The sequence below is a fragment of the Aspergillus steynii genome (assembly GCF_002849105.1).
Source record: "Aspergillus steynii IBT 23096 chromosome Unknown P170scaffold_3, whole genome shotgun sequence".
Lineage (NCBI taxonomy): Eukaryota > Fungi > Ascomycota > Eurotiomycetes > Eurotiales > Aspergillaceae > Aspergillus > Aspergillus steynii.
The window spans coordinates 2,366,747-2,381,502 of NW_020194400.1; the positions used below are offsets into that span (position 1 = coordinate 2,366,747).

The 14,756-nt window shown below is 53.2% G+C and overlaps 6 protein-coding genes across 6 annotated transcripts; 2 read left to right on the forward strand and 4 right to left on the reverse strand.

The window, feature by feature from the left end:
- Positions 1–147: 147 nt before the first annotated feature.
- On the reverse strand, positions 148–3,578 carry mfp (putative peroxisomal multifunctional beta-oxidation protein (MFP)). The gene is made up of 7 exons (XM_024849027.1): positions 3,196–3,578; positions 2,896–3,123; positions 2,726–2,834; positions 2,583–2,672; positions 2,136–2,523; positions 1,668–2,076; positions 148–1,605 (listed from the first exon to the last, which is right to left on the reverse strand). The coding sequence occupies exons 1-7, from the start codon at positions 3,349–3,351 to the stop codon at positions 289–291; spliced, it is 2,697 nt and encodes an 898-aa protein (XP_024705922.1). The 5' UTR covers positions 3,352–3,578; the 3' UTR covers positions 148–288.
- Positions 3,579–4,446: 868 nt separating this feature from the next.
- On the reverse strand, positions 4,447–5,304 carry P170DRAFT_424955 (orotate phosphoribosyltransferase; the record flags this gene model as incomplete). The annotated part of the gene is made up of 3 exons (XM_024847595.1): positions 4,447–4,933; positions 5,001–5,136; positions 5,205–5,304. The coding sequence occupies 3 exons, from the start codon at positions 5,302–5,304 to the stop codon at positions 4,447–4,449; spliced, it is 723 nt and encodes a 240-aa protein (XP_024705923.1).
- Positions 5,305–5,969: 665 nt separating this feature from the next.
- On the forward strand, positions 5,970–7,227 carry P170DRAFT_455096 (TDA10 family protein; the record flags this gene model as incomplete). The annotated part of the gene is made up of 5 exons (XM_024851501.1): positions 5,970–6,119; positions 6,199–6,701; positions 6,764–6,787; positions 6,845–6,960; positions 7,016–7,227. The coding sequence occupies 5 exons, from the start codon at positions 5,970–5,972 to the stop codon at positions 7,177–7,179; spliced, it is 957 nt and encodes a 318-aa protein (XP_024705924.1). The 3' UTR covers positions 7,180–7,227.
- A 384-nt stretch (positions 7,228–7,611) lies between these two features.
- Positions 7,612–8,944, reverse strand: P170DRAFT_150246 (60S ribosomal uL30 domain-containing protein). Its single transcript, XM_024842514.1, has 3 exons — positions 8,580–8,944; positions 8,222–8,388; positions 7,612–8,165 (listed from the first exon to the last, which is right to left on the reverse strand). The coding sequence occupies exons 1-3, from the start codon at positions 8,766–8,768 to the stop codon at positions 7,706–7,708; spliced, it is 816 nt and encodes a 271-aa protein (XP_024705925.1). The 5' UTR covers positions 8,769–8,944; the 3' UTR covers positions 7,612–7,705.
- A 640-nt stretch (positions 8,945–9,584) lies between these two features.
- Positions 9,585–10,867, forward strand: P170DRAFT_508781 (ESCRT-II subunit protein SNF8). The gene is made up of 2 exons (XM_024854602.1): positions 9,585–10,095; positions 10,177–10,867. The coding sequence occupies exons 1-2, from the start codon at positions 9,620–9,622 to the stop codon at positions 10,487–10,489; spliced, it is 789 nt and encodes a 262-aa protein (XP_024705926.1). The 5' UTR covers positions 9,585–9,619; the 3' UTR covers positions 10,490–10,867.
- Positions 10,868–10,876: 9 nt separating this feature from the next.
- On the reverse strand, positions 10,877–13,954 carry nip1 (translation initiation factor eIF3 core subunit c). The gene is made up of 2 exons (XM_024851502.1): positions 13,465–13,954; positions 10,877–13,401 (listed from the first exon to the last, which is right to left on the reverse strand). The coding sequence occupies exons 1-2, from the start codon at positions 13,796–13,798 to the stop codon at positions 11,138–11,140; spliced, it is 2,598 nt and encodes an 865-aa protein (XP_024705927.1). The 5' UTR covers positions 13,799–13,954; the 3' UTR covers positions 10,877–11,137.
- Positions 13,955–14,756: the final 802 nt, after the last annotated feature.

Consider the following 14,756-nt stretch of genomic DNA (forward strand, 5'->3'; position numbering starts at 1 on the left):
TACGCCTGCGTTACGTTACATGACAATACGCAGAGGGCACGAGATCCTCCGGCTGACAGGAACTGCTGGTCCAGTGGTCATACGAGTCGATATCTGTCGAGATCATGCAATTGCTACGATCTCTAGTCTATCTCCTTATTCAGATGCAGAAGAAATATACCATTCTGGTAGCCTAGTCACACAAGTACTCATTTGAATCATGAAACAACAAACCAGGTCAAATAACCGTCATAATCTATATACACAATTTGATCACTCTGCCCATGCGCGTAGTGGGACGTGATTATTTTACAATTTGGCCTTGGCTCCCTCCAGCAACTCAGCTCCGGCACCGGTGATGGCCGGCTTGCCGGTCTCCACGACGGTGGCCTGGAAGAGGACAACGTTGCCCTCCTTCCACATCTCAGTCTTGAGGGTCTGGCCCGGCAGGACCACGCCGGCAAACCGGACCTTCAGGTTCTTGAAGGCGCCGAACTTGCTGAAGACGTGCTTGCCGGCGACACCCAGGGAGCAAAGTCCGTGCAGGATGGGGGTCTTGAAGCCACCCACCTTGCTGAACTCAGGGTCGATGTGGAGAGGGTTGCGGTCACCGTTAAGGCGGTACAGCGCAGCCTGGTCCTCGGAAGTCTTCTCCTCGACAACCACATCCGCCTTGCGCTGGGGAGGCTTGTAGGCCGCAGTAGCTGCCTTGGGGCGGGCGGCCGTAGGCTTGGGCGATCCGCCAAAGCCACCGCTGCCGCGGATAAAGACGGTGGACTCGTTGTAGAAGAGGTCCTCACCAGACTTCGCGTCCTTGGTCGTGAAGCCGGCGACAACCAAAGCGGCGTTGCCCTTGTCAACCACGTCGATGAGCTTGGGGTAGGTCAAGGTGTCGGCCGCGGTCGGGATGGGGAATTTGCGGACTTCCATGTACTGCTCGCCGTGCAGCAGCATCATCGGAGAGTAGTTGGCAACGATGTCCTCCGTGTTCCAGGGGGTGGCAGTGTTGAACCAGGGGATCACACCGTAGGTGGGAAGAGCCTGGAAATGCTCGTTGTTCTCGTACACCAAGGGAAGGTCGGTGCGCTTCGCACCCAAGCTGAGGTTGTAGAGAATGATGTCGCGGTCGACATAGTTGAAGGGGGATCCCTCGCTGGAGCTCTGCTTGGCCTTCTCGATTGCCTGCAGGATGTTATTACCACCCTCGGAAGCACGGTTGCTCATGTTGGCCATGATCTTTTCGGCGCCGGCCTGGCCGTCTTCGGGGTGGTCGGCACGGCCGTCGTCGAAGTTGGCAATCTCCTTCCAGTGCTTGACAACCTCCTCGGGGGTCAGCTTGACGTCCACGGGGAATCCGTGACCACCGGTACGCTGCCAGCGGGTGCGAGTGAACCAACCGCTGCCGCACTCGTACAGACCCTTGGTGGAAGGCTCGGGCACGATGTCGGAGCAAAGAAGCACCACAAGAGGGGCAACGTAGTCGGGCTTGAAGGCCTGGACCATCTCCTCGGGCATGATAGTACGGGTCATGTTGGTACCCGCGTTAGGAGCGATCGTGTTGACCTTGATGTTGTATTTGGCTCCCTCAAGGGCGAGAGTCCGGGAGAAGCCGAGGATACCAAGTTTCTGCATGAGAACAAACCATTAGCAAAGGTTCAACAATAGGATAACAAGACAAGGAGTCATACCGCCGCAGCGTAGTTGGCCTGTCCAAAGTTACCGTAGATACCGCTGGTGCTCGCAGTGTTGACGATACGGCCATACTTCTGCTTGAGCATATGGGGCCAAGCGGCCTTGGTAACCTTGTAGGTACCACGCAGATGAACGTTGACTACGGAGTTCCACAGGTCATCGTTCATGTTGGTGAAGGCCTTGTCGCGCAGGATACCGGCGTTGTTGACCAGGATGTCGATTCGTCCAAAAGCATCGATGGCAGACTTGACGACGCCATCGCCGTCCTCGCACGAGGCCTTGTTACCAACGGCCTGTCCACCAAGCTGCTTAATCTCCTTAACGACGGGCTCAGGGTCGACAAGGTCGTTCACCACCACGGCAGCGCCGAGCTTGGCAAACAGCAAGCAGTATGCACGGCCGAGACTAGCACACGTTAGCATCCATGCTTCACTTCGATTAAAACCGGTTTGCTTAATACATACCCGGCACCACCACCGGTGACGAGGGCAACCTTGCCCTTAAAATCAGGCTCCTGTCCTGCCTGGGCACTGGGAAGCTTCAGACCATCCTCCAAGAAAGACATGAAGTCAGCGGGGCCCGTGGGATATTCGGGCTGCGAGAAGTTGTTGACGTCGTTCCACTTGCGAGCAATAGCACCGGGGGTCAACGACGCATCGGCCTTCAGCAGAGCGCCCTTGGCCCGTTCCCAGCGTAGCTTGGCCACATGACCACCACCGACTTCGTAGATTCCGCCAGATTCGGTAGTGTTAGAAGAGTGGACCAAGGCAGCCACCAGCGGCACAACCCAGTCGGGCTTGAGGTTTTCCAGAACATCGGGGGGCATAACGGTGGCCGTCATACGGCTAGCGGCTATTTATCCGGTCAGCCATCGCATGTTGTGCGCCACGAATGACTTATTCTCAACATACCAATAGGAGCAATGACGTTGGCGATGATGTTGTACTTGGCGCCCTCCTTAGCGAGGGTCTCGGTGAAACCGACCTGGCCAAGTTTGGCCGCTGCTTTTGTTAGCTCCCATGACTGGTGCTCGCAGGCTCTGAAAGACACTCACCGGAGTAGTTGGCCTGACCGAAACTGCCGAAGAGGCCGGCTGCAGAGGCAGTGTTGATAACGCGACCATACTTTTGTTTCCGGAAGTGGGGCCATGCAGCTCTTGCGCACTATAGAGGATATACGTGTCAACCCATGAAGGTGCATGTAGGAAGGCGCGGAAATCTTTACCTTGTAGGCACCATACGTGTGGACCCGGTTGATGAGATCCCAGTCCTGGTCTTTCATGTTCTTGAAGCTGACATCACGCAGGATACCGGCATTGTTGAGGAGGACATCGATGCGGCCAAAGGCCTTGATGGCGGTATCGATGATAGCGTCACCATTCTCAACGCTGTCATAGTTGGCAACGGCCTTGCCGCCGGCGGCTCGGATCTCGTCAACTACCACGTCCGCAGCCTAATTCAAACTCACACGTTAGTTCGTCTGGAGTTGCAAGCGCATGTGTGACCTCAAGGGTGGGGACGTTACCTTTGACGACTTGCCGTCGCCGGCATGAGATCCGCCCAAGTCGTTCACGACGACATTCGCACCCCTCGACGCAAAGAAAAGAGCATATGCCTTTCCCAGACCACCGCCGGCACCCGTCACAACGACGGTCTGATTGTCAAAGCGAAGCTCAGACATTCTGGACAAGATTTAAAGGAGGGAGAGGAGGGGAGGTTCAAGTTCAGTCGGTATCGGAGAAAAGGGGATGAAGATTAAAGAGAGGGAAAGCGAATAGTAAAAAGAGACAAGGCTAGAGAAGATTATAATGTGAGGGAGAAGGGGAAATTACAAAGACGGGGGAAAGTCTGGGGGAGAGCAGAGTTGAAGAAGACCTTGGGATCTGAGGAGACACAACGGACGGTCGCAGGGCTCGGCAAGCTGAACCTCGGCATCTTCGCAGGTGAAGCTCGGAGGTTTGGGACCCACGCGCCAAGCCGAATCTGGCCGGGCAGATGATCCGCCTTCACATGCCGATGCGCTGCCTGAGAATCATGGCCAGCCAGCGATTCCCCGGAATTTGTGATTACCTGATTCTTACGTCTTGCGGAGTGACCAGGACCCCCGAGGTTAACCTGGTATGCCTCCAGTCCGTGACTGTCGACCTCAGGTGCTCCTCGACTCAGTCCGTACTAGTAGTACTCCGTAACCAGCGGATACAAGGTCCCAACAGGCACTAACGATCGCAACCACGACGACCAATTTGGTAGAGATCATCTGGTGATCGCACAATAAACAGAAACAGAATATTTTCTATTATTATATACTCGGTACATAATGAAAATAATGTGCTACGAAAGTCTTCGTTTTCGTCCATTGCAGACAACTGTCCTGCCACGTACAGAGTAGAGCCACTCCCCAAATCCTGCAGGACCCGCACTGAAGACTCGATCTCCGGGGTTCCGCGATGCGCCATGTGCCGGTGTCGGCATTATTCTTGTGCATTGATATTGGTTGTATTAGTCATTTATCGTGCATACATAATATGCATCAGCCATTAGTAGCAGTAAGGAGTGCTAGTAACGATCTTAATACTAACTGACCTAGCAAATCACAGTACAAAGAGAGATATAAGGATGTAGAACTCTCAGCCAATTACGGGGAATAAACACTCTAAAAGCCAACCACGACCTACTCCTACTCTCGGCCGGCAGTGATATCGAATACACAATCCATGGCATCATGTTGATCGAGTCAATTTCTCCACTATTCCATATATATTCTGTAGACCGGAATCTAATCACTGGCCTGGTATCTCTTGCGGTACTCCTCCAGTTTCGTGAAATCACCCTCGTCTCCCTTGTTCTTCAACAGCACGATCAGATCCTCCAGGGTGACGATGCTCGTCGTCGGCACGCCGTACTCGCGTCGGATCTGTCCCATAGCACTCATGCGAGGCTCGCCGTCATCGATGCCCTCCTTCTCCTTGGGTCCGGGCATCTTCTCCAGTCGGTCCAGCGCGACGGCAAAGCCCACGACGGTGCCGCCCTGCTTGGCCACGAGGTCCAGCGTTTCCCGCATGGCGGTACCCGCGGTGATGACGTCGTCAATGACCAGGACGTTCTTGTCCTTCAATGCGGCGCCGACGATGTTGCCGCCCTCGCCGTGGTCCTTGGCCTCCTTGCGGTTGTAGCTGTAGGAGACGTTCGCCCAGGTTTCGGGGTCCAGGCGGTGGAGTTCGAGGAGGGTTGCACAGGCAAGAGGGATGCCCTTGTAAGCGGGACTGAGTGGATTCCAGTCAATTTACGTGTCCATGATTATTATAGCACGGGAGGAATCTATGGGCTTACCCGAAGATCACATCGGGTTTCGGGATGGAGGGGTTCGCGGCGAGGAAAGAGACGATGGTGTGGGCATAGGCGGTGGAGAGGGCGGAGAGGAGCGCAGAGGTGTGGAAGGTTCCGGCGTTGAAGAAGTAGGGAGAGTCTTATGACGCCGATTAGCAGAGTACGACCGGAATTTAAAAGTTGGGCAGGCTGTAGTGTAGCACATACGACGACCGGACTTGAGGGTGAAGGTGCCAAAGGTCAGGACATTGGCGGAGAGGCAGGACTCCAGGAAAGCGGTCTTGTAGGCGGGGAGAGTGGCAGCCATGGTGATAGGGGTGACAGGTGTAGGGGTAATATCGATTGGCAGGAGACAGGAGACTATACAACCGCTATAACAGCGACGGGCATCTGGCGGGGTATCTAGAAAAAGATTGCTTGCCCGCGGTGACATAAGCAGGTCCCTCTGGCGCTAGGGCTGGATTGGGTTTAGCGTATGTATCTATATCCCAGTCGCTTGCTTTTCTTCTCTTCATTATGGCATGAAACCTTGGTATACTCCGTGGGTCAATGCGACTGACATTCTGTCCGTTTCGTTTGCCCATTTTCATGCTGATATCCAAGGACGGAGCCAATCAGCTGGTTATAAAAGCGACCATGCGATGGGCCCTGAGCGCCTCTTGAGTCCAACCCAACGGAATTCATTCATCAGTACGGATTACTTCTATTGAGTGGCCATTCAATCGATAGAAATACCAATCCGCAGTCGTCTTCGGCCTGACATAGTCCGACCTGGAGGAGGTGCAGCGTCTCGGACGAGAACAAGTCCGGCGGAGTGGGTAAACGCCGTGGCAGAACCTTCTCCAGATTCCGCCCGCTCGGCTTTACTCCGACATATACATCATCCATCGGTCTCCCCATCAACAGTGTTCTTGTTACTTTATCAAACACTCCAGATCAACTAGAGATTTCCAACGCTGCTCGTCGCGCACCATGCCCGAAATCATCGACGACAAATCTGAACACTGTATTCCTTTCCTACTCGAGCGATTAAAAGCCCACCAGGCCCGATATGGGAACGACCCCACCCCTCCGTTCTTCCTGGGCCTGAACGGCGTCCAAGGAGCCGGCAAAACAGTGCTAGTATGTCGGTTCCCTCACGGCGATATAACATTCAATAGATCAGCCCCGTCTGACTAACCACCGTACATCCCATCGCCAGGTTTCCACTCTCCAATCGACGTTGCGGTCCCCGCCATACTCTCTCCCCGTCGTGACTCTCTCCCTCGATGATCTGTACCTCACGCACGACGGCCAGCGCACCCTAGCGCAATCATTCCCTTCAAACCCCCTTCTCCAGCATCGCGGTCAGCCCGCGACTCATGATCTGCCTTTGGCGACCCAGGTATTTGAATCCCTTCGCGCCGGTCGCCCCACCGCCATCCCGCAGTACGACAAGTCCGCATTCTCCGGTCAAGGCGATCGGGTCCCGCAGTCGCAGTGGGAGGTCGTCAATCAACCGGGGCAGGATGAAGTCAAAGTGGTCATCTTCGAGGGTTGGTGTGTCGGGTTCCGCGCATGGGATGACGCAACCCTGCGCGAGAAATGGGAGGCTGCCGTCCGGCAGAAGGAGCAAGGGGAGTATAACGGACGTCTAGGACATGTGCGATTTGAAGATGTCAAGACTGTCAATGATGCCTTGCGCGCGTACGATCTCATCACTGAGTAAGTTTCAGACTCGCCTTGCAGCCTACAGCTCTGTCTACTGACGATAGTGATGTGCGTAGTCAATTAGATGCGCTGATTCACATGTATGTTCGACCCCGGGATACTCCCATGAGACTGAACTCGGGCTAACCATGTCAAAGCGACGCTCACGACTCCCATTACGTCTATGACTGGCGCCAGGAACAAGAGAGGACTCTCCGTGCCGCGAAAGGAACAGGAATGACACCAGAACAAGTCACTCATTTCGTTGACGGCTGTAAGCATGCACCTGATAAAATACAGAACCAGGCACGCCCTAACCACTCGGCCAGATTATCCCTCCTACGAACTCTTCACCGAAACCCTCCGCGAAGGCGTCTTCAAGCCGACTCCCCACGCAACGACCGCCAGCACTTCGTCTGCACCCTGGCAGGGAAGACAGCTTCGTTTGGTGGTTGATCGAAATAGGCGAGTCCAAGAGGTTATTAGAATTTAGCTTTAAGGTGCTGATGATAGAAGGGTTATTAAATTGGGGGGGGGGGGCCTTCTTGTAGATAGCTCTATAGATGTATATATCCGCCTTCAGATATGCGGAAATATATTTACTTAGGACCGACTGATTCATTAACTCAACTATGCATTTTTTACAAAATATACCTTGGAAGACACGAACAGAACAGCAAAATGTTCTCATCAGGTGAAATAATGCTAATGTAAAACATCAACTTGGTGAAGCTCTTAAGCATTCAATGTGCTATGTTTGTTGGTCCATGCACATGGACGCCTTGGCCGAGACCGACTTTTAAAAATTTTCATGTAGTCAACACTGAATGATCAAAGTATATCGCTATTAGAACAATGGTAAATATCTACAAGATTTACAATAAGAAACAAAGTAAGGTTGCCTAAGCTTTTTAATTTTTGAGTACCTGGATCCAGACCATTATACCGCTAACCGAGAAAATGAGCCCATAACCCAGACAACCTAGAGAACTGCCATCGCCCAACGAACAGAAAGAAATCTAGTTCATCTGGCGGATGAGAGCGTTGATGTTCTCCTCACGGTTACCGTAGTCACCACCCTCGATGAAGTGCTTGAACTTGCGGGTGTGGAAGCCACCGGTGGGGTTGGAGAGCTTGAAGGGCCACAGGAAGTTGTTGGCCTGCTTGAAGTTGGGGCCGACGGTGTAGATCTCGTGGATCAGATCCTCCATACAGACGATGCCGTACTTGCCGAGGTTCTCCTCGATGATCTGGTTGTCGGTGAGGGCAACACGCTGCTTGTCAACCTTGCCGTAACCGCGCTTGTAGACAAGCTCACGGATGGACTTGAGGTTGGGGTATCCGTAGGCGATGTAGGGGTTGATGATGGTCAACATCTCCTGGGTGGCCTTGGAGAGACGGATGAAGGTACCGTTGTTGATCTGGAGCAGACGGAGCAGCTGCAAGATCTTACGGGGCTGGGGAGGGATCTTGTTGATACTGGATGATAGTTAGTACTGGAAAAGATCCATGCGGTGAGATCGAAGATGACATACCCCTTGATACGGATAACAAAGACCAGCTTGGCCTCGTCCTCGACCTGGAAGTTACCGTCCTTGCGGGCAACACGGCCGAGACGGATCTTCTCACGCTCAGCATCGCGGTACTCCTTGACGTAGGACTCGGCGCGCTTGAAGATGGTAGCACGCTTCTGCTTGTTGGCCTGGAGTTCTCCGTTAGCAAGAAGAACATTTCATCAACTTGATGCAAAACAAGTGGTAAAGTAATGTGTCTCAGCCCCGAAAGATGGTTAACGAAGCGACAGCATCGACCTTTTGGTCTAGTCGCGTAGTGGTGTGTTGTAATCATCGAAAAAAATAAAAGTGAAAACTGAAAGAATTTGGATATACTAACCTCCTTCTTCTTCTGGGCCTCCTCACGGGCAACAGCGCGAGCCTGCTCCTGGCTCTTGCGCTTCTTCAGGAGGGTCTCGGGGACCAGCACCTGGTTGTTGGTGGGGACGGTGCTGTTGGAGGTCAGTTGAGTCCGTCCATGGCAATCAGACAAGGCCAAAACTTCGCCGAGTGTAAGAACTGCAGCCATAGTGCCACATTCTCAAACTGAAGGCTAAAAGAAAGCACTCGACGACATCAATTTAATCGGTGAGGCAAAAGGCTGGTCACGATCGCGGCCAAGCATATTCCAGCATTTGGCATTGCAATCCATCATAGACACGAGCACTTTCTTTATCCTCAGCCGACAAAACCCCAAACATAACGTTCGGGAATAAGTGCTGACGCTGTTCGTCCCCATCTCTACAAGTCCGGATGACCCAGACCAGAGAAAGGAAGCGATAGCCGACAACAATGTTTTTTAGAGAGAAGGCAGCATGGCTTTCAACCCCAATACCCCAGACCCATTCTCAATTCCAATTCTTTGCGTCTAACAGTGTGTAGATGCGAGCTCATGGAGCGAGACGATGGTCGCGGGAAATATCGAGCTGGTGCTTAGCAGTTTTTTTCAACCGCAGCATCTCCAGCGAGAAGGACGACTATGACCCCAATCCTTACAGACTCGTGCGACGAATCGAGCGGAAGGGATCATATAAGGGAAGCATACGTAGCAGTCGAGGCCATTGCGACGGTCCGTAAGAGTTCGCGAGTTGGGCGGTTGGCGAGGGCTGTCGTGGTGAAGAGAATTCAAAAGGAAATCTGCTTTAAGAGAGAAAATCGGTTGTGGGCGGTCGGGTGGCCCTAGTCCATCTGCGGCTAGCCTGATGGGACCAGCATATCTTGGCAAACGCATGCTTAGGTAAGCTATGCCCTTATCTTCTGCTTAGGGTATGGTCCGTCAGCTGACCGACGCCGATAAGAACCGGGACTGATATCACCGCATCCCCAGAAGGCCCGTGTAGTCCTCCGTCGTCCAGATAATCTGCCATCACCATCTAAACCATGTCCTCCCGCCGAGGTGTCGGCCTAGGGGCCTTTGCCAATCGAACCCAAGCCAGCCAGTCCTACGCCAACCATGGTGCCACCCTTCGCTCCACCCACCTCTCCTCCCTCCAAACACAGCTCTCCGTGTTCCAGTCCCTCCTTCATAGCTTCGCGCTGGAGCACAGCTCAACCATCAAGTCAAACCCCACATTCCGGGCTGAGTTCGCACGAATGTGCAACACAATCGGAGTCGACCCGCTCGCTGCAAGTAACGTAAAGGGGAAAAATGCACGCAAAGCGCTGGGCGACTCGGGCAGCTTCTGGACGCAGATCATGGGCGGGGACATGAACGATTTCTACTTCGAGGTTGCAGTTCGAGTCGTGGGACTGTGTCGGGACACGCGCAGTGAGAACGGTGGGCTACTCGGCGTCGAGGAGTGTCGAAAACGAGTAGGCAAAGGGAAAGCTATCGGGAGTGGTCTTGAAGTTACGGAGTATGCGCATCTCGAACCCCCTCTTCCCCCACCCGGGTAGAAGTAAGTAAGTGGGCCGTGATTAATATTTCCGTGATCTAGTGATGATGTCCTCCGTGCTGTGAAATCGCTTGAGCCTCTGGGCTCTGGCTTCTCTATTGTCCGAGTTGGCAGCAAGCAATATATCCGATCGGTTCCCAAGGAGCTCAACACAGATCAAGCCACCGTGCTGGAGGCTATACAAGTTCTAGGATACGTGAGCATATCTATGTTGCGGCTGAATTTGAACTGGGAGAAAGCGCGGGCCCAGACCGTCATTGATGATCTGTTGGCCGATGGATTAGTCTGGCTCGATGCCCAGGCCGAAGAGAATGAATACTGGTCACCACAGAATCTGCTTGATGATAGTGGTTGAACCTGCTTACTCTATTGATGAACTGTTGAATATTTTGGGTCGACATTCTCCAAGTGCTTCCTCAGATTCAACCGACAGTAACGCGAGTGGGTTAGATATATAATGTATCACGACCCACCTCGTCAGTGTTTGTCCCAAGACTCGGCGTAACTTAACGCTAGTGCACCGATCCGTGTGAAAATGCTGGAAAAGAATGGTTCATCATTATACTTCCAAGCCTTGATGCAGCACCGGGACTCTACGACCTTAAGATCCGGTCGAAGATCCGGAGCTTTGCATTTCTACAGAATATACCCCATCAAACAAAGAATTCTAGTTATTAATTTAGAAAGACACATCGCAAATGGACACCTTCAGCTACACTGCACTACAGCTTTGGGCAAATTTCTCGAAATGTATTTGAAATTTTTATTCCCACGTTCTTTTCATTCCCTCATATAATTCAATAAGACTCATCTGTAAATTGTAGCAAGACTGTATGCAAGACGGAAAGAAAAGAAAAGAGATGAGGACATCCTCTGCCGTAAGTGAAAAAAAAAAGAAAGATGAAAATAAAGCCATAATAAAAGCACATGGGATCATACGCAGTTAAATTCCAAGAGGAGCATTAAAACCATGAAAAGATATGAATGCCATTACTAACATTTTTTATGCCTTGATAGCTCCACCCAATGCACCACCACCGAACTGCTGTCCGCCAGGGCGACGGCCTTGTTGACCGCCAGGTAGTCGGGGGCCACCACGGGCCTGACCACCGCGCCCAGGACCGCGGCCACCACGGGCGCCGGCGCCCTGATCGCGCTGGAAGGCGTTGGCCATGCCTTGAGTGCGCTGCTCGAGCGTCTTCTCGTTGGCCTCCAGGAGGTTCATAGACTTGTCGGCAAGAGTGACGATCTGGGACTGGAGACGAGACAGCTCGACACCCTTGCGGAAAACAATGGCGCCGTTGACCTGGTCAAGGGCAGCAGCCAGCTCTTCGTGGGAGATCATACGGCTGATGATAGCAGCAATCTTCTTCTCGGGGAGTTCGAACATGTTGGCCAGAGTGCCGATAGCCACGCTGTCGTAGAAGGGAGCGTAGGTGAACAGGTAGGTGCGCAGACCCTCCTCCTGGATTTGCTGGGACAGCATCTCCTTGATCTTGTCAGGCTGGGGCATCAGGTCCCAGATCTTGATAGAGCCAAGCATCTCGGCGGCCTTCTTCCAGTCACCAGCGGCAAGGAACTTGGCACTCATGATGACACCATCACGAGTGTTCTCGGCAGGGCCGGTGAAGACCTGTCGCTCGTTGTAGTCCAACATACGGCGGAAAGTCTTGGAGATGACACGGCGCTTCATCTCGGGGGAAGAAGAAGTCTGGGCCATCAGAGGAACCTCGAGGAACATGCTGGATGTCAGGTAGATGCACTCGAGGAGTTCCAGGTTGATATGCATGTGGAAGGGCAGCTGGCGCTGACGCTCAAGACGCTCTTGCTCCGGCGACACAGTCGAGTAACGCTGGAGGATGATGCCCTGGGCAAGGAGCTCTTTCTGGCGGCCGCTACCGCAGACTTCGGACAGAGTGTTCTGAGCCTCGTAAATAAGGCCGGCCCGGAAAGCGCAGAGACCGATCTGGACCAGAGTGCGGTTGAAAAGAATCTGGGTGCTGACATCGAAGTTCGAGATGCTCTCCGTAAGGTGAGACATGAGCATCAGGTCACGCGAGCGGTAGTACTGGTCGTGCAGGGCAAGGAAGTAGATCTGGGACAGCATGGCACGCGCTCTGATGATGCCATCGCTGAACTTGAAGAGGTAGCTGCAGAGAGTTTGAACAAGGCTCGTCACATCGCCCGTCTGGTTGCGAGGGGTGATGGCGGAGTCCAGGCCGGAGTGCAGCGTCTTCCAGGTGCCCTCCTCCAGAATCGTAACAACCTGAGAAGGCTTGAAGTAGATGTGTTCCAATCTCCTCATGACCACGCGGTTCAGGCTGTCCTGTCGGGGGTCGCTCTTGTCGGACTTGGTGAGACCTTCAACGTAGGCCTGGGCGCGGACGATGGAGGTGTAAAGCTGCTTTTCATCGCTCAGTCGCTCGATGTACTCAGAGGTGTGAGGGTCAATATGTTGCAAAGACCGGGTGAGCTCGTCATCAAGTCGTTCAACGTAGGAAACCATGCTGCCGGGGATGTAGACCTTCTCGCCGTTGCTGGGCTGGGGCTGCTTCTCATCATCCTCCCATTCTTCGGCACCTTCGGCGACGACGTAGTCGGGGTTGCCCTCGAGGACGGAAAGAAGAGTGGTGAATTCCTGTTCAGCAAATTTCCACTGGTCGATGCTCATGTAGTTCGCGGAGGATGAAGAGGTAAGGTCGAAACGGGTCGAGATGAGGGTGAGGTAGACACGGATACGCTGGTAGGGAGACTGGGAGACTTCCAAAAGCTTCTCCATCGTTCGGATCTGCTCAAGGCGGTCTGTGTTCTTCTTTCCGCGGGATTCGACAATCACGCGGAGGTGCTTGAGAATACTCTCGGGGGTGTACTGGAGAGTCTTGCCGCCGCGGCCAACGGTAGCGAAGCCATCATCGTCAGCAGCAGAAACGGCGGCGGGCGCCTCGACACGCTCAACCTTGGCCTTGACCGGCCGGGGGGCGGCAGCAGCGGGCTTGGTGGCCTCCTCATCACTGTCCATGTAGGCATCCTTGTTCTCACGGTACTTCTCAACCTGGGTGGCGTATTCCTTGTTGTTCTTCTTGATACGTTGCTTGACGGCGTTGAATCCCTTGGCGTTGCTCGTGTTCATCTTCTTGTTCGAGGACTTCTGCTTGACGATAGTCTCGTTGACGAGATCCTCCAGGTCCGCAACGGTCTTGATGTAGATCTTGGGGGTCGGGCCGGACTGAAGAACCTTGACGATCTGGCGGTTCAACTTGTCAAACTCTGAGAATTCCAGGTCAGTACACGAATCCCATTGTTTTCATTGTTCCCTGCAAAAAAACGCACCGGCGGAGATCACGGCCCAGTCGTTGATCTTCTCGGCATTTTCGATCAACTTGACGGTGCCCTCAAGTTCCTCCAGTCGCTTGTCCTTGGCACTCTTGACGACCGTCACTTTCTCCTCATCCTCACTTTCCTCGCTCTCCGAGACGTTCCTCAAGAAACGGTTGGCACCGGTTTCACCACCGGCCTCATCCTCGGACTCGGCCTCCGACGAGTCTTCCTCCTCGCTGGACTCTTCCTCCGACTGCTTTTCCTCCTCACGATCGCTGTAAAGCTCCTCCTCGTCGGAGGAGCTGCTGTCGCTGTCGCTACCGCCGCCGTAGAAGAAACGCGACATTTTGGCTGGGTTTTCGGGTGATCGGATCGAGAAACGTCGCGAAATTGAAATAATCGGGCCCCTGGGACGCGAGCGTGACGCACAGTCGAATGGAGATGGTCTAGGCGATTCCCTTAAACCAGTCGGTTGCCTGTTCGCTGGGGAAGGAAAATCAAGTTGTGAGGTTCGGGAGCCGCAGATTGGTCTGCGCGAGCCACACACGAAATTTAAGCGAGTGGGCGCCTAACCGCATGGGGAAGGTGATGCCTGAGGCGCCACACGGCAGAGTCATCGAGACTCCGCCTCCATCGGGTGAAATGTGGAGATTTCATCCCTCGTCAGGGACTCGATGGAATACACAAAAGGACTCTGGGGTCTACGGAGCTGAGTGACATGTTTTCTATCGGGCTGCAAGTCCAGCGCGCCCAGTGTCCCAAAAGCTAGAGGATTCTATCCATTGTCTCCATATTTCTTCGAGGTATCCAAACTACTACACGAATGCTCTTTTTCATTTATACGAGGCTAGAAAGCAAAACAGAAGAACAGAAGGTGGTTATAAACGGAGTGGCAATACCAGTCGGTGCCCTATTGAAGAAAAGAGAAACAGATAACATGAGATTTGACGTCGTAATGCAGTGGCAACAACTAACACAAAGAGAAAAAAGGGGGGAGGTTTAAGAAGAGTATAAAAATGAATTGAATCGCGGTCTTTCCAAGGACTCCAAGCTATGCCGAAAACAGACACATACGCGAATATAAAGGAGTTGATGGGGGAAAGCTGTAAAGCTAGAGGTGAGCACCTGAAATTCTGAAAGCTCAAGTATAGAAACAAGAGACCGGCAGTAATCGTCGAGAGGGACCACGGCAATCGATGAATAGTCACCGTGGGCGGATTTCACGTCATGCAGCACCGTGAGAGGGACAAATTGACCTGGTGCTTCAATGTAATTTCATCTGAAGCTATCCCGTGCGCCCTAGG

What these genes read in the sequence shown, in the direction of transcription:
- nip1 (XM_024851502.1), bottom strand. Translation starts at nt 13,798, where the DNA reads ATGTCGCGTTTCTTCTACGGCGGCGGTAGCGACAGCGACAGCAGCTCC. An exon ending in CTGGGCCGTGATCTCCGCCG is followed by an intron (nt 13,402 to 13,464) that starts GTGCGTTTTTTT and finishes TGGAATTCTCAG; the next exon opens with AGTTTGACAAGTTGAACCGC.
- P170DRAFT_150246 (XM_024842514.1), bottom strand. Translation starts at nt 8,768, where the DNA reads ATGGCTGCAGTTCTTACACTCGGCGAAGTTTTGGCCTTGTCTGATTGC. An exon ending in AGGCCCAGAAGAAGAAGGAG is followed by an intron (nt 8,389 to 8,579) that starts GTTAGTATATCC and finishes GGAGAACTCCAG; the next exon opens with GCCAACAAGCAGAAGCGTGC. An exon ending in TTTGTTATCCGTATCAAGGG is followed by an intron (nt 8,166 to 8,221) that starts GTATGTCATCTT and finishes ACTATCATCCAG; the next exon opens with TATCAACAAGATCCCTCCCC.
- P170DRAFT_508781 (XM_024854602.1), top strand. Translation starts at nt 9,620, where the DNA reads ATGTCCTCCCGCCGAGGTGTCGGCCTAGGGGCCTTTGCCAATCGAACC. An exon ending in AGTGGTCTTGAAGTTACGGA is followed by an intron (nt 10,096 to 10,176) that starts GTATGCGCATCT and finishes TCCGTGATCTAG; the next exon opens with TGATGATGTCCTCCGTGCTG.
- mfp (XM_024849027.1), bottom strand. Translation starts at nt 3,351, where the DNA reads ATGTCTGAGCTTCGCTTTGACAATCAGACCGTCGTTGTGACGGGTGCC. An exon ending in ACACGTATGGTGCCTACAAG is followed by an intron (nt 2,835 to 2,895) that starts GTAAAGATTTCC and finishes TATCCTCTATAG; the next exon opens with TGCGCAAGAGCTGCATGGCC. An exon ending in GTCACCGGTGGTGGTGCCGG is followed by an intron (nt 2,077 to 2,135) that starts GTATGTATTAAG and finishes AACGTGTGCTAG; the next exon opens with TCTCGGCCGTGCATACTGCT.